General features: G+C 42.4%; 1 protein-coding gene across 3 annotated transcripts in view; it reads right to left on the reverse strand.

Annotated features, from left to right (window-relative positions):
- Positions 1-21,432, reverse strand: part of ehbp1 (EH domain binding protein 1) — a 151,343-nt gene that overhangs the window by 91,130 nt on the left and 38,781 nt on the right. For all 3 annotated transcript variants that reach the window (XM_073481835.1, XM_073481834.1, XM_073481833.1), the window contains exons 6-10: positions 15,230-15,411; positions 13,051-13,190; positions 8,763-8,900; positions 7,750-8,014; positions 5,018-5,258 (exon numbers count right to left, since the gene is read on the reverse strand). In XM_073481835.1, the coding sequence (XP_073337936.1) occupies positions 5,018-5,258; positions 7,750-8,014; positions 8,763-8,900; positions 13,051-13,190; positions 15,230-15,411 (966 nt within the window). The remainder of the gene's footprint in view (positions 1-5,017; positions 5,259-7,749; positions 8,015-8,762; positions 8,901-13,050; positions 13,191-15,229; positions 15,412-21,432) is intronic.

Genomic DNA, 21,432 nt, shown 5'->3' on the forward strand with positions numbered 1-21,432 from the left:
GGGAGAGGAAGGAGAGCTCTGGCCTCTGCCTCCCCCCGGCACAGGAGCTCTCACAACCTGCAAAACTCTATTTAATTTGAACCCTTTGATTAACATAAGTAATCACACAAGCCCTTCAACTGAAGGGGAGAAAGAAAACATACCTCTAGTGTTGGTTCACTTTCTCACCTCTGGAAAGAAGGAGTGTGTGTAAAGAGGAAAGGGAGATAGAGGAATAAGTGGTTAAGACACCATGTTAGATCATGGTTAAGACTATAAATTGTTACCTTTTTGTTACAATTTGTGCAATGAGACACATTTGAAATATGAGAAAATTAATAAACAACGAAAAGCTTACAAAAATGCATTGGGTAGGACATTAAAATGTGTTAAAAAGGTCTTGCAAACCCAAAATATATTCGGCTATTTTGTAGTAACCTGTATTTTATAAAGCATCAACAGTTTCAGGATTTTGATGCTCTGTCAGACCAATTAAGTTCCAGCAACTAAAAGTCAAAGATGCCCAACTCTTTCTAAGACTTTCTGAGTAAATATTAAGATAATATAGAACTTTTTTGTTCAAACTTTCTCCCCCAGACATATGCCAGCTTCCAACTTTTCTTATATGAAAATAAGGCAAATAATTCATGAAGCGGAAACTTGATGAAAATCCAAAGATCAGAGCATCTAAGTGTAGAGCGGCCTGACTACGGAATAGAGATGGAGATGAAACAAAAGGAGGAGCAGGGGATCACTGAATTACTGGGAGGGGTGAAATCAGCCCCAGGGAAAAGAGATGGACTGAATCAGACCAGACACAGCTCGCAACCCGCCCAACAGGAACTCCCTCTGTTCATTTACATTAATCCCACAGACGTTTCCATCCTTCCAGCTCCTTCACAGATGCTAAACTTAAACTTGACATCTTCGAGGATCTATATCTATCAGACAGGACAATGGAGAGATACATGGGCATGAGAAACGTGAAGCGTCTAATGGAGACTAAAGTTGAACTTCCACCAACCTGAAGACAGAATTCAGATTCAAACAAAAACAACTGAAAGTAGAGTAACATACTGTATGTACAGTACATTCAAAGATGAAAGTGGTGTTGTGAATTCTTAGTAAACATACAGTATCTCATTTCTGCTGCTAGGAGTCTCTAAATCAAAACAAAACAGAAGACGTGAGTAGTTTGGACTCATGGGAGTTGAAACCATCGTTTCATCCATCACTAGACTTTTGTTGGAAAAACTTGATTTGCTCTTATCACTCAAGTCTAAAGGAGCTCGTACCCTGCTATGTTACTGGGGGTAATGTGGAGAGATCTTGGTTGATCATGTTCATGTTTTCTGGTCGTTATTATAGTTATAGCGACAGGCAACAAATGAAATGCACCATTACCTTCTATACATTTACAACTCAACAAAATACAGAAATTATACATATTGTATCTTTGAAGGAGCTTGTGAGTCAAGGTAAAGACATGCATTACCTTCTGTTTCAACCACCACCAGAGAGTGACCCAGAGAGGGTACTTAACCTTCACTTCCTTTGGTTGGGTTACTAACTCTGCAATGCTGCAAATGTACCAGAGAACCCCGACTCCAGTATTTTTGGTGAGTATTATGGCAACAAGAACAACAAACAAACAAACAAACAAACAAACAGAAAAAAAAAAAGAGTACTGATGCTCGATTCATTGCAAACGTCCTCATTTAAGCCAGACACTGCTGTGTGAAACATCAGGATATGAGCTCACCCTGGGACTGACAGTCACCTTGTATTGTCAGTGGAAGGCAACAAGGAGAGAAGAAGAAACGTGCACACAAGCACCAAAGGCAGATATTGCATTAACTGTATGTGCTCTACAATATCTGCTGGGCTTGGAGAAGAAAACCTCTGTAGATGCTCCACGTTTTGCAACTACATTTACATCTCTATCCACTGATCCTGCGTACTAAATGTAAATTTGCTAAGCATTGCTTTCACAGGTCCCCAATGGATGGACTCAAGATAGGAAAAGCCCAACAACTGGCAGCCCACATGTTTCAATAAATGCATTTGAGTTGTTCGATATTGTCATCTTATCCTGTCCATAAATTGCCAATGCTGAACGCGTGTTCCACTGGCAAAAATCCAGAGCTTTGCGCTCTTGTTAGAGCTTAATGTAAATCCAATCTGTATGTGTAATACCTGTGTATAGAGTAAGTGGGTGCACACCATATGTCCTGTAGATGTCCCGATTTTTCACAGGCTGGCATTGAAGTGGGTGGTTTTAATGCAATGACAAGGAGGATGAAACTACGTCTAAGACAAAGTTTCATGCTAAATCTCCCCAAGTGAATTAATAATAATGACAAGGCAAGGAGAGTTCAGCTAAGACAAAGAATGATATTCTTCCTTTTTTAAGTATTTCTGTGGCTCACATCATTATTTCTCTGCGATCCATACTCCCTTTCCCACATCCTTCCTCTCCGCTGCTGTCCTTGTCTCATCTTGAGAGAAAACTTTCTTGTTTTAGCTATCTTTTTTCTTTTCCTATCTTTAAAATCTTAGTCCATGATCACAGGAATATTATTCAAGCCCTACATTTCTGACCCTTCTGCTCTTAACTATTTGTCTGGTGCAACAACGACGGTCAAGCAGTAAAAGCTTGTTCAACCGCTGCACTTATGTTGCCTTTGCACTGAATAAATGCGTAAAAATGTAAATGGCATACAAGGTATGCTAATCTCTTTTGGGTAGCAAAGACAAGATTTCATTTAACAAAACATGTATGAGACTTTTCACACCCTTCAGGGCAGGTTGTAAATGAATAGCTGAATACAGCATCTTTCAATATATGAATTTCTATTCACATGCTGAGATTACACCTCTGCATGTGTGTTTATCTTGGTTTTACACACCAATTGTCCACATGAATAGCTGGTAGAAATAAATATAAATGAAGAATACACACCTTGAAACGTCTTATACGAGAGAGGTAGAGGTTAGCTGTGTTTTGGGGGAAGGTTATATAACTGCCTCAGAACATACTAGAAAACCATAAGAGCAGATACATACATGCATGCGAGCACAAACACTCATCTATACTCTGTTCACGTTCATAGTGTGATGATGTGTTGGTTTCGTCTTGGCCTCTCATAGTGGGAATGTCTCCTCTTAATCCTCTCTGACTTCATACATTCAAAGGTCATCTCACAGCCTACACATGGCTGAGGCGTGTGTGTGTGTGTGTGTGCCTGTGCGTGTGTGTCAATCTGCTTGGTGTGAATAAAAAAAAAAAAAAAACCTATTCACACTAGCTGTATATGTCAACAAACCCTGTAGGCCTATCCTTGTTTACTGTGAACATCCTATCTCTCTCTCTACTATTCCCTGGCTATCTTCCTCCTCTTCCCCCCACTGTTCCTCTACCCTTCACTATCTTCCACCTATTCTCCTTCACTGCACCCCCCCTCCCCCTTTCAATCCTCACCCACAATTCAGTCTTTGCATCCCTCCCTCCCCTCGTCACAAGCTCCAGAGGCAGGGGCATCTCTTGGCGAAGTGTGGCCCACCACAGGCCACTGGCTTTGGGTAATTAAAGTGGTTTAGGCCCCCTCACCCACGGTCACAGGCAACTGCAGCTGGGTGATAAAGGCACTGTGCCATAATTACATGGACGGCCAGCATCACCGCCCAGCTACACTAAAACAGTCAGCTAGCCAGCTGCATGGGGAGGAGGGACCTGTGTGTGCCTGTGTGTGTATAAGTAACTGTATGAAGTGTATTTGCATGTGTGTGTGTGTGCACGCACAGGGGGTCAACACCCCCTTGTGATCGCTCTGCTGTAGTTAAGCCCCCTGTGTTTAAGCCCCACATAGGCTCATTGAGGCCCCCCCACGTACACACACACACACACACACACACACACACACACACACACACACACACACACACACACACACACACACACACTCATTTTTAACCCCCACCCGTCACCACACCTCCAGCCAATCATTCCCCACCAGTGGTCTGACTCCTGCCGTGAGTGTGTGTGACCATCAGCCATTTAATTAGACCCAGCCATGATTTACCTAATTTAAATAAATAAATAAACATACGAAAACACCCCAATAAACAAATACCTATATTCAAATGAGGAGCTCGGAGTTTCATGAGCATAAAGAATGGGGCAGAAGATGGGATTGTGCAGGCGGAAAAAAAGCTAATGTAAGGACCACTGGATGTGGACACACAAGCGTGAACACATGCACACATACACGCGCACGGACAGAATGCTTCAAGGCACTTACTTATAAAAACACATGGTACTGAGAATGAGGGTTCAGTTTGTTAAAGATGTGCTGTCTGTGCTACTAAATAAATACAAATTACGTGATATTTATCGTATTTGGCAAACTACTTGAAACTTTGGTCATCGGACAAACATTCCGGAGGAGTTAGTGAAATCAAACTAAGAAAATTAATTAAAATCAAAAGGCATAAATCCATCATTTTAAGCGTATGTGATCGTGTGCTCACTAATAGTCAGTGTGAGAATAACACTGTGGATTTCATGGAATCTCTTCTAGAGAAGCTGAGCCACGCTGGATCCCCCCATAATCTTAATACTGCTTAGAAGCAACATGTTATATCTATATAATATTTACATTTTATATTTCAACTCCAACCATTACTCAAATATCACTGCAAAAAAGGACTCCTATTTAGGGCTATCAGATATGAAACCTGAATAGTTTTTTGCTACCAACATCACATGTCCATAGCTTGATACAGCAGATGCTTCTGTATCTCAGGATGGTTCCGATATAAACCATAATTTTGTCAATTCCAGATTGCATTTTAGTTCTGCTTGTGTGTAAGCAACAATTAACATCTGCCTCATGATATAATGGGAGGTTGTTTTGAATACTTGCTTGGAAAACAAGTCAAAAGTAACAGACAGCAACACACTGCTGAGACTGTATTTTAAGGAAGCATTTATCGCATGTTTTGTTTTGTTGTCACATGTGTCTGTGTGCCTGGTTACCTTTGGGGAGGAGGAGGCCAGCTCTCTCACTGCTGCGACCGGGCTGGGCCCGACTGGCTGGGCTCGCTCCCTGTCTGGGACAGAGCTGGGTTTGGGAGCTGGCGGACTGGGGCCGAGGCCAGCGCTGGAACTTGGGGGTGGGGGAGCCCTCCTCTTCTGGCTGCTGCTCATGTCCAGGGAGGGGCCACCAGCAGGGGGGTGCGTAGGGCTCGATGTCCTTGGCTCGTAGAACGGGTTGGATCTGAGAATGGAGGGAGAGGACAGGTGACAGATGAGAGCCAGACAAAAAGATGTCATGATAGAAGTGCATTTTTTCTTTGTTAATGTAATGTGCACATACAGAAGAGTGCAACATTATTAAGATTGTTTGACCTTTTGCCTCAAAGGCCAACAGTGTTTGTTAACAAGAAGTGAAATTTAAACTGTCAACATTGCAAAAAATAATGAAAACTATCATGTGGATGTACACAAAACAAAATACATGACAACCTTAAAGCATCCAGCCATTAATTTTTGAGATCATCAGCACTATTTTAACCCATCTTTGGCTCTGGCTGCCTATTGTTGAGTTAAACATGAGGAAATTGCTAAATGGAAACAAGAGGTTGCTGCAATACAATGAACAACACATACAAGTGGTAATAGAAGATGCAGGTGCACTGAGGTCAGGTCGGTGTGACCTCATATCCTTACTGCCCAATGTGGACTACTGACAGACAGACAGGCAGGAGCACGAACGCATACACACACGCACACACACACACACACAATCGCACAGGCCCTCTTACACACATACCAGAGTGTTATCAATATACAGGCATGCTTGTGGCACTGAAAGCAGGGGCACGGCCTTGAGACATTCACTCAACATGCAACAAGCAATCCTAAACAAACAAGAGAATTGGATGGAGAGGGTGGGGGCGAGGGCGAGAGCGAGAGCGAGAGCGAGAAAGAAAAAAGCTGATTGACTAGGTATCTTTCTGAAAGAGAAGGTTAGAGCCACCCTGTGTCCGTCTAACCGCAGAGCGATACGGAGAGGGGAAAAAAAGAAGGGAAGTGAAGAAAAGAGAAGCGGGCAGGTCTTTAGAGCAGCTTTAACAGACCATCGCTGGCTAAAAGACATGTGAAAGGACTCCAGTCAAAACAGTGCGCTGCCCTCTTGAACTTTCTATTCTGCAGAGAACTGCTCCTGGGATAAGAGACAGAGCAAAAGAAACATGCCAGTCAATAACCTGTCTGTCTTTAGACAGCCCAGAGGACTAAAACATACGGCTATCTGTGTGACAGCTTCGCTCAACAGCCAAAAGTTTACATTTACAAATTAGGTACGACAACTCATCTGCAGAGGTCACACACAAGCAGTGAAACATCCTGCTGTGCACTACTACAGAAGGAGCAAATTCATGTCCAAGCTCTAAGTCATTAGGCAAGGTTCCACCCAAATGTATCGCGAATTACCCAAATTTTGAGAAAATCGGCAGAAGAAAATGCGAATGAATGCTTAGTTCATCAAGATAAGCAGCAGATGGTGCCAATTCTCCTACTGGAAAACCATTGCAGAGATGATGTAACTATAGTCGAACCTGAGGCATGATAGAAATACAACATTTCTGTTTGTTTCATGTTTTAATGAGAAAAGGATAACATTGGATTTATGTGGAGCCATGAGGAGACTCATCTCTTTAGCGAAGCAGAGTTGGAACTGATCAGTCATCCGAGTTAAATTTGAGTTAAACGTCAGAACTTATTTGAAAGAAGTGTTTCTTCTTCCATTAAGCGCATTAACTATTTTTTTGAGTTATTGACTAAGTTTGTTTTTTACTTTTGCCATTTCCACCATCCTTTTCTCGCCTTTGAAGTAACGAGAAAACACTGAACTTAATTAGCAGTATTGATACACTTAGGTGATCTAACACAAGAGAAAGAAAAAGGGGAGAAAGAAGGATGGCACGATGAAAGAGGAAGGAGGTGAAATAAAAATGAGCAGATACTAGGGAGGAAGTTAAGGAGGACGGCAAGGAGGTGAAGTATGGGATGGGGGGAAAGAAGGAGGGAGGGAGGAAGGGAAGTAACGACAGAGGAGGGAAAGGAGGGAGACAAGGTTAAAGAATGCAGTGAAACAACAGGGCCCTTGTTCCCGTTGAAAGAGCTGCCTCGTCACTCTGCCCTGATGGGGGGGCTACAAGTACCCCTCTATAAGGAGTCTCACACGACTTGGCCTGCCAACAGTAACCAAGCTGGGCAGCCTGGATGCTTCCAGACTGCTTCTAATATGGTAAACTCATGGATCAGAAACCACGTCAGAATGTTTTTTTTTGTGTTTATATCCAAATCCTTCTATCAAAACAATACAACAGAGACTTCTGTATTCAGACAAACACAAGGTTAAATGCACTGTTTATGTGAAGAAAGCGTCTAGTATCTTTTAATGCCAGTGAAAGTGTAACTAATGCAAATTAATGTGGAAAAACATGACAAAAACATGCAAGATGCAAACTCTCTTTCCTCAATGACACACAGTCATCCAAACCTCATATTTTTATATTACTGCTTCATCAAACAAGTCTGTTTTTGTCACCTGAAAATATTGCACCTCTTCAATGTCAACCTATCAGTAACCAAGGACAAAATAGTTTTGATATCTGGGTTCATCATGTTAGTTGATAATAATAAAAAAAAAATTATAATTAAAAGATGATGAAAAGAAGCATATTGAAGGAATCAAGTCTTACTCATCTAGCTCGTCATCCTCATTCTGAGTGGTGTTGGCGTACAAGTACTTGCTCATGTCAACAGGCCGCACTCCTTTCCTCTGCCTGGGCTTCGGGGGTTCTGGGTCTGGCTGGAGGTCCGTGTCCTGCTCGGGTTCATCGAAGGGGTTCCCTGGAGGAGTTTGTGTTCCGGGTTCCTCCGGCTCATCGAACGGATTCGAGGAGTCGTGGTCATAGAAGGAATCATCTTCAACCCGCTGCCTTAAGACCGGCTGGGCAGGGGGCTCTGTTTGACAGAGAGGAGAGAGCTCTGACTGCATTAAACACATACTATAGTAGACCGGTAAGACATAATCTTAATGACCCAGTAAAACCTTATTTATTCTATCAGAGCTTGTAACCCACTGGGTTAGAGAGCTGGGCAGCAGAGGTGGGTCATCAGTTACCAAAATAGTTGGTGATGACTTTAAAAGTTGACAACTAGTCATGATTTTTGTGTACTCAGATCCACAGGAACTGACAATATCAGACACATACCTACACACAGGTGCTACTGAATAAAAAAAACATGCCATTCCATGCCAAAAACAAACAAATCCAGTAAAGGTTTGTTACGATACAGGTTAAGAAGACTGAAATTCACAGGAGAAAACATAATATATAAAAAGCCTGAACAAGAAAGCAAATCCTAGTCTCCTACAGATTAAAGAGAAACTTGAGCAAGCAAACATGCAGCAAAGTGGGAGCTTTATGTGTGTGGGAACATGCCACTCAAAAATAAATAACTCATACTAATACACCTGTCTACTCAGGTGGTCAGACAAAAATATTGGTTTAGCTGTCTGAAAGCACTGAAGCCAAAATGTTGTAGTTACACATGACTACACACATTCAAGGTATGTGCACATCCAAACCTACAACTTGCACCACCTGTAATTCTCCTGACTCTCCCCAAAATTAACACCTTAATTTCTAAAACCAGCCAAAATTACAATCCAACAACCACAATAAAACCATGACGGAGTTGAACATACCATCCTCATCAGGATCACCAAATGGGTTCATGTGGTTAGGATGAAGGTCGTCATCGGGGTCATCGAAGGGATTGATGTTCATGGTGGGAGGAGCGTCTGGATCCTCGTCCTCCAGGAAGTTCAGCTTGTTGATCAGCTCTGTTGCCACAGAGCGCAACACAAAGTCATACACACGATTTACATATTACAGTGTCAAAACATCTACAGAACAACACATTTCCCAAAATGAAATGAATGCAAACACTCACAAACCCAAATATACCAATATCTGCACTTTGGAGTGAACCATCAGCATAAAGACCATTCAGTCTTGTTGAAGAGCGCTGCCTAAACTTCTGTGCTCTTCTGCCACCTCAGCTCCACTTCAATGCATGTGAAGCAGAGGCAATCTGGGAAAATTTGTGTGGTATGGCATGGAGGGTTACTGCGGGAGACAGTGAAGGCAGTATAGAGTTGCTATGGAGATCCAAGCTGGAAAGGCTGAGAATTGTCCACTTTATCTTCATCATCGTCACTGTAGCTCAATCGCATGCTGCCAGGGTGCGGGTCAGCTTGAAAAGAACGTAAATGTGTGTGAGGTAGATGCCAAGAAGGGCTGCTGAGCGCTGCGTGGGAGTCTGAGCAAAGAGGAAAAAGTGCTGTGTGTATGTGAAGCTATTGGTCTATATGTAGGGTGGCTATGTGAAGTGGCTGTAGCTGATAAGAGGTGCAGCACTTTTCCTCGTCACTTACTGACAACATTCATGACCCATTTTAGGCCATGGCAAGTGCACATGTGCATAGGTGTGTATCTACGTCTGTGCGTGTGCCAGTGTGTAGACTGGTTTGTGACTGTTGATTCTCCAAGCAGAGAGAAATAAGCTCACTTGTTTTCCAGTCATAGGGCAGGGAATTTAAGGTTTTTAAGCATAGAAAGTTAAGAGGACGCAGACTTCATTGTAGGCATTAATTGGTAATTGCACTGAGGAGCTTTTACTCCTTTCACAGCAGAGTTTGAGACCCCTTGCTCATGTCACACGACCCGAAACTGCGTCCAACATCAATTTTTACACCAAAATTAGCATATGTTTTCCTCTCTGAGTTTTTTTGTTTGTTTTGTTTTTCTGGTGTGTCACGTCACAGTTTTTGAAAATGTACTTTATGAATAAACTTGATTTGATTCGATGTCTTTTCAGTTTATCTTCAGACTCTATTTAAAACTCAGACTGAAGTCTATTTATTTATTTAATTAATTAAGTATTTTGGGGGTTGCCGGCTCAAGACCCACTTAGACCAGTCACTCCAGAGCTGGAGAGGTACACTAATGCATGCGTATAGGTCTTGTTTGTGCATGTGTATGTATTATGGGCCTGTGTGTGTAAAAGACAAAAAAAAAAAAAGACAAAAAAAAAGAAAACAATTGAGTGAAAACATTGAATTTCCCCAAGGGGATTAATAAAGTATATTTTCTACTTCTTCTTCTTCTTTATGCACCACTGCCTTACAGCATCACGCTGGATAAGGGGCGAAAATTAGCACATCCACTTAGGTGCCATGTTTCCATCACAACCGATCGGCACCGGAGCTGATAAACAACAGTGACTACTGCAGAGTCATTTGAGACGTGAATGAATGCCAATTGTACCCTTTCCCACTAAAGACAAAAGCCAGATGTTAGTGGGTGTTAGTGGCTTTTTTGTCCAGAGTGAAAGGGGTATAACTTTGTCGCTCTTAAGCGTCTCAGCATTTTAGGGCCACATGAGAATACCACAGATCCAATGTGCAGTTCCACTGGAAACCAAACTGATTTTAAATCCAATTTGAAAACAAAGCAACTCAACTTTTGTCTTCCAGAAAATATGTTTTTTTGTTTATGAAAATTTCATTTGGATTCCATTTCCCTGGTTTGGTTCACTACCAATTGCAGTAAAAGAACGGGGAAGGCCACACTGTCAAAAAAACAAAGAATAGGAACCAAAAGAATGAACACCAACTGATGTGTTCACAACACTTTGTACAGCACATCACCACATGGACCAAGATAAATTGTAAGACCACAACACGATCACAATACCATGTAAAGGAGGATCAGGGGATTTGGGGTATGAACCAAAGAGAGAGAAACAAAAAGAGAGGAAAGCTGGATTTAAAAAAAAAAAAATACTGTACATGGAAAGAAATGGTGGTAATGATTGGTAGTGTAGAGGAGACACAATGTTCACAAGACGATGAGGAGAGTCAGGAACACAGGGTGAGAGAGGTGGAAGAAAGGTGAAAAAAGACCTTGGGAGGAAGCGGCAGGCTTAGCGGTTGCTTTGCGTGCTCGCTTTAGGAAACCTTCATCATCATCATCATCCCCATGTAAGCAGCTGAGGGCATTCAACTGGTTTACTATCTCTGTAAACGACAGGGCCATACAGGAAGGGAGGAAGGAAGAATAGCAGTGAACAAGGCAAAATACCAACCCATCGAAAAAATCCACACACACACACACACACACACTCATACACACACTCCATTTAATAAACACATAGATACATAGAAAGAGTACATACTGTATATCTACTGAGTGTAGACCTCGCTTTATGTTACGGTATTGCTAATTTTAAACTCACTAGCTAACTGAGGGGTAGTACTTAATGGACTTTTATGGTAATGCTGCAATATTGTAATTCAAACAATACCAGCACTACCAGAACAGCTGAGAGCCCAGACACACCAAACAAACATCAGAGAACTCACCTGTGTCTCCGCCAAAAAACTGAAATTGAACGAACCACAAAGACTACGGTAGATGGCCATACCACCAAACTGGAAGACGGGACTGCGGATGTACAAACTATTATTATAATAAAGCAGCATTTTAGTATTCCTATTCAAGAATATGTCCGGTGAAAAGTTGTAAATGGTGCTGTAGAGGAGGCTCTACTCTTGCACTGATTGCTTTGCTGAACAGCCAATCAGAGCTATTTCTCCCACTGACGGGCTCTGCCACAGATTCATTATGTTCAATCTGCCGAAAAGCCGCCAACAAGGGCTGACTAGTGCCAACGGTGCAGGACTCACTGCAACAACTCGGGCCAGAGACAGTTAACGACAACGGTCTGGTGTGTCAGGGCCCCGAACTGCTGTCTTGAAAAGTTGTACTAACTCGATGAACAGCAGGTAAACAGCTAAAAGTTGAAAAATGTTAACTTTACTTTTCCATTTATTCACTAGGCTTCAATAGCTGAGAGGTCTAGCTGGATACCTTGCTAAGTAGCACAACAGAACTCACAGACAATCACACACATACACGCTCAAATGCACAAACAATACACATACAAAATATCATAGAGACGTACAAGACATCCTCTTTAGGAATAATACATTCTCTTTTCATTATTTACATACTGCATGTAAAGAGGTAGAGAGAACATTTTGCAGGGTATGCACTAGTTAGCCTAGTGTTAGTATTGCTGGTGTTGGATAGGTAGCATCCAGGGGAGAAATATGATAGTGGGGAGTTTTGGCAGCTTGGCCAGGCACTTGATTCAGAGAAACACGCTAGTGAAGCGTTGCTGTAGGCGCTCAATGCATATACATATAAATGAGGCAAAGAGCGGGGAAGGGAAAAGAAAGGAGAGAAAGCATGAAGCTTAACATGAAGAGATTGCGTTTTGAAAAGTTGGATTAAGCAAAGCAGAAAGCAGCACGGGCCCATACATTAGATCATAGAATGAATCCTCAACATGTATGTATGGGAGGCCGGTCGAAGAATCGACCAGCACAGCAGGAAAGCAAGGAACAAGGGGTAAGGGGATAGGAGGAAAGTAAAGCCTAAGCAACAGAAGATAACCTGAAGCTAACAAAACACTGTAAATGAAACTCATTACTTTACAAATTTGCGCAAGCATGCACACACACCCAATCTCACAGAAGTATAAACTTAGAGAAACAAAATAAATCAAGAAAGAAGCAAAGTTGAAGCCCCACTGAAGCCTCGGTCCTGGTTATTCTAGTCAGGGTGATTATTCAGGAGAGATTTCATCCATCAAAGCAGTCAGTTTTGGAAAATTTTCATTGACATTTTGAGCATTTTAATGGTCAACTTTATTTGCTAGCTGCCAAAACAGCAGGTGTAACAGACCGACTTACATTTAACAGCACTTTAACTGACAGTACAGAAGAAGAGTGTTCACTGAAAAGCGCAGTTGCTGACAAGTAGTTTGCATATTACTGTACCAATATCTAATGGCTGATTCCAACTGAAACTATACATCTGTGACCTGTCAAAGAAATATAATGCACTTTGTGTGTCAGTCTTCACCTGTGATCTTGGCAGCCTTCTCCTCCTGGTTAACCCGGTTCTCCTCGTCCTCCTCATTCTCCTCCTCAAAGTCGTCCAGGTTGCCGATGTCGGCTTGCTTCATGCTCATCAAGCTGGCCAGGCTTTGCATGTCCTCATCACTGGACAATAAAAACACAATTTGCAGATAGCACAAACATAAACTCATGTTCACAAGGAGAAACAGCACTCAAAACAAATAGGACATACATATATATATATATATATATATATATATATATATAGTAGTTTAAATACTCCCTAAATAGATTAACAACTACCAAGGAGAGAGAAAAAACACAATACATAAATGGTGAATGAGTATTTTCAGTGTGCCAGTGAGAGGATGGAGGAACACACACACACACACAATTCAACCCACAGCTCCCACCAGCACAGCTGCCAATAGCTAGATCACATATAGGGATTATCATAGCTCTCCAGCTTTCTCTTTTGTCTCTACCTCTTTCGCCATTCATTCATTTCTTCACTTCAGATCTCTACACATACTGTCATAATCACCTAAGACTTCCCTACCTCTCCTCTCTCCTTCTCTACCATCCACCCATTGTGTCTTATTTTCACCCACCACCACTTTATTCACAAATGCATCAACTTCTACAGTATTCCCTGTATTTTATGTAGTCTTGTGTACTCCCCCTCAGTCCCTCGATACCACCGCTCCATCATAATCAATGTATTCTCCTCTCTGTTCTTTGTGTTTGGTGTTTCCCAGGCCCAGAGGCTCATTTGAACTGGTGTGATTGAGTTTGTTTGTGTGGCTGACATCATTCCCCGAAGGGTTAACAAGGGTTACGCGCCATCGACCCGCCGTCCGCGCCACAACAAAGGCCTTGTTGCTCTGCTCTCGCTTAGTGTGTGTGTGTGTGTGTGTGTGTGTGTGTGTGTGTGTGCGCCTGTCTTTAAATGAAAGTTGCTGCTATGAAATTAGAATGAATAACAAACGGCAAACACCGTGGTCCAGCGTGTGTCCTCAAATGAAAGTTGGTGATATCAAAGAGGAATATGTGAAAAGCTGCAAACACTGTGTGTGTGGGCAGTGTGTGTGTCTGTAAATTAAACTTTGAACAATCAAACAATATAAGACCGAATATCAAATGTGTGTACGTTTTTGTGTACATACGTTATATGTGTGCATATTCTTATATATTTGTATTACAAGGGCACTTATTCAGTAGAACAACACACATACCCAGACAGATTAGTCTGACATCACGTCTGGTGTAAATCTCAAAGACTTTCAATCAAAACTTTATTACTAGCGTTTTTAAAACATAACTGGTGAGAAATGACATGAAGAAGAGCTGAAAGAGCTGTGTTTGTAAAGGGTTACTACAACCCGTCTACACAACATATTGCAATATATAAGTGAGGGAGCAATGACCGTAGGAGGCGTAGCTTCAGACTCTCCGTTTCTCTGCTGAAGGAGTGTGGTGGAGCTCTGACAGTCACATGAAGTACATTTAAGGCCTTTTGAGAGAGTTACTGTTTGGGTACAGGTGTGGTACCTGGGATAGCAGCTCTGCTACAAGATGCTATCCATCAGAGAAGGCGTGACAGGACATGGCAATAGCCTTGCTTGTTATTGTTTGTGTGTATAAATATCGCCCAGTTATCGGCGGGTATATATGTTGAGTTTGCTGCCACTCCAAAGGAAGAAATCTTGTTCATGTATGTTGTTTTGGGGCATTTATTAAGCTTGCTAACGCTGTGTGCCAGAGCAACAAACTGGGGCATACGGTTCGAAAGTGTAATGTTATTTATGCATCCGTTACGGGGTCAAAGTGTGAAATAAACCTGAGTTTTGCCTGTTTCATCACAGTAAGAGAGGGACGAGAGAGGGATGAGAGAATTCTGCTGAACCAAACCTAGAAGAACCCTAAATGGCATCACAGAGTAGAGATCATAAAAGATCATGCAGATGACTTTAAGAAAAGCTAAAAAAATAAAATAAAAGACATTTGGACATTATGAGCTTTCGCTTTGAACATATTTGAATCTCTCGCTATTCAAATCAGACGACAAGAATCTAAACCAGGATTCACCAAGAACAATAATCAATAAGCAGAGAAGGAATCACAAATCCAATAGTTCAAACCTCTACTTAGGAAAGGTGTTAAGTAAGATGACTATGACTTACGTGGCCTTTCCCTCACGGAGGAAGATGCAGGAGAGGGAGAACTGCAGCGTGGCCGACACCACCTTCTTCGACAGGGGCTTAAACTTGAGTTTGACATCTGTCTGTGTGGGCATTGGACTGGCGTACTGTTTCATGTTTATACTGCTGGTGGCCAAGGCCTTCCTCCGCCCTGATGGAGACTCCTGGAGAGGGAGAGAAAGATGAGGCACGGTCAGGTGAATACAGGCCCATATTAGTCATCTGACAGTGCACAGATTACATGGAAAAGACTGTTTTAAGTTCATTTTTACACAAAGGTACAGAAGGTGAAGCAGAATGATTCTTTTCATCATTTTAATGACTGGCGGTTGCAGCATCCAGATAAATAACGTTGTAATTGGTCACTGCTGGTTGGTAAATTCAGAACATGCTCAAATCTGTGCCCTCCTGCGCTCCTCATTGTGAATTCGGTTGCAACATCCTGTCTGGTATTTCCTATCAAAGGTCCATGCTGAAGCCATTTTTGCTGTACTTCTTTTCAGAGATGTGCTCTGGGCCAGGGGCTAGCAGTCAAATTGGAATTTGGGAATATGCCACAAACCAGGTGATAAGAGTTATAGAATCAGTGACAGGGTCCTGTGTGTGTGTGTGTGTGTGTGTGTTTGTGTGTGTGTGTGTGTGTGTGTGTGTGTGTGTGTGTGTGTGTGTGTGTGTGTGTGTGTGTGTGTGTGTGTGTGTGTGTGTGTGTGTGTGTGTGTGCGTGTGTGTGTGTGTAAGCTGCTCACCAGAGGACAGTGCATGTAAAATAAGAACTGCCGGAGAGCCTTGTCACTGACTGCTAGATATGGAAACTAAACAGTTGGGGACGTTCCAGCCTTTTGTCTGCCCCCCCTCTCCCTCCAACAAAACCTGATGGGTTTCGTCTGCTGCAGGTCTGGCTATGGAAGCACCACGCTGTCAGTGAACAGCAGACTGGTTCACCTCCTTGCTGTGTTGATACCACTGACATATCCTGCCCCTCTTTTCTGTTTTCCCCCCAGATCCCCTTTTTGTGATGGGACACTGCCACATTTTCCTGGTTAACTGATATGTGTTCATTTGCATGACGTGAGACTGATGTTAGAACCAAATCCAACGTTAAGGATCAGACACTGGTGTCACACGTGTCCCTTCACAGGACATGTGGAATGAAAGCAGCAGGCAGTGGAAACACACAGGCTCTTTCTTTAAATAGTCAGATTTTGCTTGCTCTCCCTTTTTTTGTCTCTTTTTTACTGCTTGGATGTTTAAAACAGCACAGACACACCTACACACACACACACACAGTTGTGTTATTATACAGCAGATATATAAATACCTTCTTGTCTCAGCTGTGAATCGAGCCCCGAGGATTCATCCTCTCATGCGCACAATGCCGAACAAAGCGGAGCAGCTAGCTCTCTTTCACACAACACCAGTTTGAGAGCACATATACATATACACATACACTCTGCCGTGTACGGTAGATAAAGCGATACAAGCTCTTTACATTGCCTGTTTCCTGATGTCTTCACACACACATGCATGCACACACATCTCAGAGGCTTTGGCTCTGTGGGGAAAACTCAATCTCAGCCTTATCGCTGAGGACCGCAGGGTATTCGTTCAAACATACACATATACACACATATAGACATACCCACACAGAGTTGGTATCTGAGCAGAGTGGTAAAGCTATTGGTAATATAGTGAGAAACTATGTAAGCTTCACATAGGCACTAGAAATCTGTGGTCCAGCCAACACATACCAACACAGCATGTTAATGTGTACAGTGACTTTGATTCTCACTGCTCATGATCATTTGTGGCATGTGTGCTACATTCAAACTATGAACAAATTTAACTTATTGTGATTAAAAATAATCAAGAGGTGAACAAAACAAATGGCTGAAGCTGTGACATGCAATCAGTATCATGACAGCAAAATTTAAAAAAGTGGATTAGTAATTGCCAATCAATGTGTATTTATAAAGTTATGTCTCAGTGCAAAACAAAAAGCCAGAATCTGATCGAACCCTGAACTCTTTTAGTATAACTCCAAGAAAATATGCTCACTTTTTCCTCCCATGACGGAGTTTTATTTTCTGGCTAATATAGCCGCTTCTAATCAAGAATATGTCTGATAAAAACTTGCAAATGGCACTGGCAAAAAGGTGGAGGCAAAACACAAGAAGAAACCTTGCTATATGGGGTACAGTGACGGTACAATGGCCTACCTGGTGTGTCAGGGCCTTAAGCAGTTAAAAAAATAATAAAACTTGATTTATAATTAATTGAAAGTATCTGTTCAGTGCTGACTTTCCTTCTTTTTTGAGGCTGTTAGAGGCTGAAGAGCTGTTGGCATGTGGGAGCTACAGGGTCAGTGAAAGGTTGATAGTGTGAAGCCTAGACCCGCTGAGAAATTCTGCTCTCCTCCTTTACTCAAGAGCTTCAATCCACGTGCACTTGGAAACAACACAAAATCTAAAATTGCTCTGGCAAAGATCAGAATCTGTCTAACCTCTATCCTTCTGTTTCTATTCTGGCTTTCCTCCCACCATACATCTCATCAAACCCTCCTATCTCTCTCCATCGTTACCTCCTCGCTTCTTGCTCACACCAATAATTAAATAAAAAACTACAGAAGGAACCGAGAGACTGACTAGCGAGGCCACTTGACATTTCGTGCTGACATTTGAGCCTTGTCGCTTTGGCTGGGGAACATAATGACATATCATCGCCCCACCACCAACCCCAACTTGTCCAAAGAACAGCCCATCAGGAGAAGAGGGAGATGGGGAAAAGAAGTCTCCCTCTCCACCTCTTATCTCTCTGCAGATTACACCCTGGCTATTATACTAAGCTAATAGTGCATGTAGATGCGTTATGAATGAATTTGCCAAATGCACCAAACACTTAAGAAGAGGGGATTTAGTAAAAAGGGAGGATGAGGAGGAAAAGGGGGAGAGAGGTCTTGGAAATAGAAATACTTAAGGATATGCAAATACCCCGGCACAAGAATGGAATAACCGTTTCAACAGATTTGAGTAGGGACAGCAAACAATGGAAATCTGCTCCATTTCCCTGGATGCTGCTTGTCAATCAATGTGTGTGTGCATGTGAGTGTATGTGCGTGTTTGAGAGAAGGTGAGGAGGGGGGTTAGCTGGGATTAGGGTGACTGGGAGGTTGTGACAATGTGTAAAATGAAAAGGAAGGACAATACAGAAGTTTAAATTATTACAAAGAGGATAGGACTATCAATATGCTCTCTCTTTCTGAGCCCAGAGAATGACTAAATACCTGTGTGTGTGTGTGTGCGTGCGTGCGTGCGTGTGTGTGTGCAGAGGAGGCACAGCAGGAAAGACAGAAAGAAGGACAAGGAAAAGGCAACGTGATAGAAAAAAGGAGGGGTGATGGCTGTATGCTGCCCCCTAGCTGCATCTTTGTACAACTGCAGATTATCATTGAAGACCTACAGTTTGTGCTACATCAACACAAACCAGGCCACATGTGACAAGACACATAAAAAGCACAAAAAAATAAGAGCAACCAAACCTGAAACCTGGCCAAAGTTACTCTGCACTGCCTGATTAACTTCATAACTGACAATGAATGACTTCCATTCAAGACGGTTGTGTTCGAGTACCAGTCCTGCCCCTCTCCTCTGGTGCCAGCTGGCCCCGGATCGATCCACAGATGCTCCCCTGGTGGGGGGGCAGGGGTCAGAGCAGGAGGGGTGCCCGGGGGTCCTGCTGAATCTCTCTGCCCCAAAATGCCAATGGGACGGGCCGGAGGAAGGAGGCAGGCGTAGGGATCCTTTTGTCGCTAAGAGATGGATTAATTAGGCTGAGTGCTAAAAGAACCTGGCTTCTTTGTACAGACCTGTTCCCACACACACACACACACAGAGCTGACAGTTGGGCAGTGTTAGCACATGATGAGCACAACACACACACACACACCAATCAGCTAATGGCTTTTTAACACAGGTCACCAGTTAATTGGTTTCTAATTTTAACTAACATGGTCGATGTTCCATATTGATCCATGTGCCACCACTTTTAGTGACAATTCACATTTTAACATTATTCTTACGCTGAAGATGTTCCTAAAAGCACAACTACCAAATTACTCATTTTGATTTTGACAACTTTCTTGCTCTGTTGGCTATTGTATGGGACAACCGATTTATCAATAACTGAAGTGAGTGTGATGATATTCAGTATGTTTTTAGTAAGATAGAAGATACAAACATGGCTCTGGCATCACAACTATGGTGATAAGTGATGAATCACAAGTTCCACGTCAAGCAGATGATTATCTGACTTAAGCCTGCTGCCACAAAACAAAATAATCCCAAACTGGAGGAAAGGGACAACCTGAGGTCAGTTACACAGACTACAGCACTGATACCAGACTGGAACCCGAAACAGAAACAGAACAGAAAAATAGAGTCCGATATCTGTGCGTAGAACAATGCCTTTTCATGATCATCTACATAATATAAGTCTGTAATCAGGGTAAACAGGCAAGCTGTAACAGGGTAACACAAACTCGGTGCTTCCGCTTACATTAACTGCTTCTGGGTTGAGTTTGGGTCGGGCTCGGTTCCTACTCTATCGGCTGACTTCGAAAAGAAAGCTTTGGCTCAAGCCACTCCAACTCAGACTTCAATAAAACTGCATATCTTAAAAGTCACATATTTGACGCTGTGTTTTGGAAAGACCGTCAGATCAGCAGGACTCTGGAATATGGGTCACAAACAATGGCTGTTCTTGAGTTTCTGGCCACATTCTGCTGTTGTCCTCTCATTTTGAAATTAAATGTAAAGCTACGTGAAACAAAACATCAACCTCAACGCAGATAATATGGACATGGGGGCTGAAATATTCCAGCGTACACAGGCCTTTGTAATTTGTATTCATCCGTTCTGAAAAAATAAAAGCCAAACTCAATTTACCCTATAGAATAACCCTGAGGTAGCACCGATTAGCCCCAACACCCAAAATCAGCTGGCTCTGGTTGAATTCAGCAGTCAGCAGATTGAAGGTGGAGGGGGGGGGCACAGTGCTATTCCTCTTGCCTCAAGGTCACAGTTATTGGAAATGGAGACATCCAATGTGCTCACATCTCTTTTTGAATCCGCACACAATGGAGTGATTCCTCTGTGTCAATTTGGCCTCCCCTGATAACTGATAAGGCAGGCCTTTTTACATACCACCTATGAATACCGCACTATAGGCGTTATAGACACACGCACACACACACTCACTCAGATTAAGACCGAATTTATTCATCTGCTACTATTATATGTGAGGATTTATTTTTTTCCCCAAGCAGTGTGTATGTGTGTGTGTTTTTAAAAGGCAACAATGGACATAAAAGGCATGCAATACTATCACTGCGGTTATGTGAATTACAATAACAATAGTCTTAATAATGGGATGAACTGTGCAAATGGCTTTCATGTGTATTGTCACATGGACACACACACACAGAGTCTTTCTCACACACACTGACACACAAGTAGAAAAAAAGGACCACAGGATTTCTCTTCACTAGAACCACTCGGTGGGTCGGATTTAACTTACAGCCTCCAAAATAAAAATGTCTTTTGCTGACCACCTTCTTGTCCCCAGGGGTGTGCACAACAAAAAACAACAAGGTTTACAAACAATTCATGGAAAGTGAGAGCAAGAGCGGAAGTGGGTAAAGAGAGCGAGAGAAGAGCGATTAGTCACAACAAGAGCAGGATTAGGCTCGTTTTAAAGGAAAGTATGGCAGATTACAGCACATTGCGTGCCGTACTTTTGGTTGAATATGGTTTAGGATGACACAGAGCGCCTGACATGGAGCCCTTTTGGAAAAAGACTAAGAAAGTGGATATTAGACAGACTGGCATGAGCCTGGTGCCAAGTACAAGCATGCTCAGTACAACACACTCAGGAGACTCACTGATGACAAACAAAACAACCACTATGCACCAACAACTGGAAACAAAAACTCACAACTGGGGGAAGACTCAAAATCTCAAGTAGAAGAAGATTTAAAGACAATATTTGTCATGCTTAGGTGTCATTCAGAAGGATACATATAAACCAACAACCAGTACAGTAATAAAAACAGAAAACTACATGCGAACGTCCTTAACTTCAAAGCAAATCACAACATTGCACTGGAAAAGGGGCAAAAATTAGCATGTCCA

Source organism: Pagrus major, chromosome 15 (assembly GCF_040436345.1).
Source record: "Pagrus major chromosome 15, Pma_NU_1.0".
Lineage (NCBI taxonomy): Eukaryota > Metazoa > Chordata > Actinopteri > Spariformes > Sparidae > Pagrus > Pagrus major.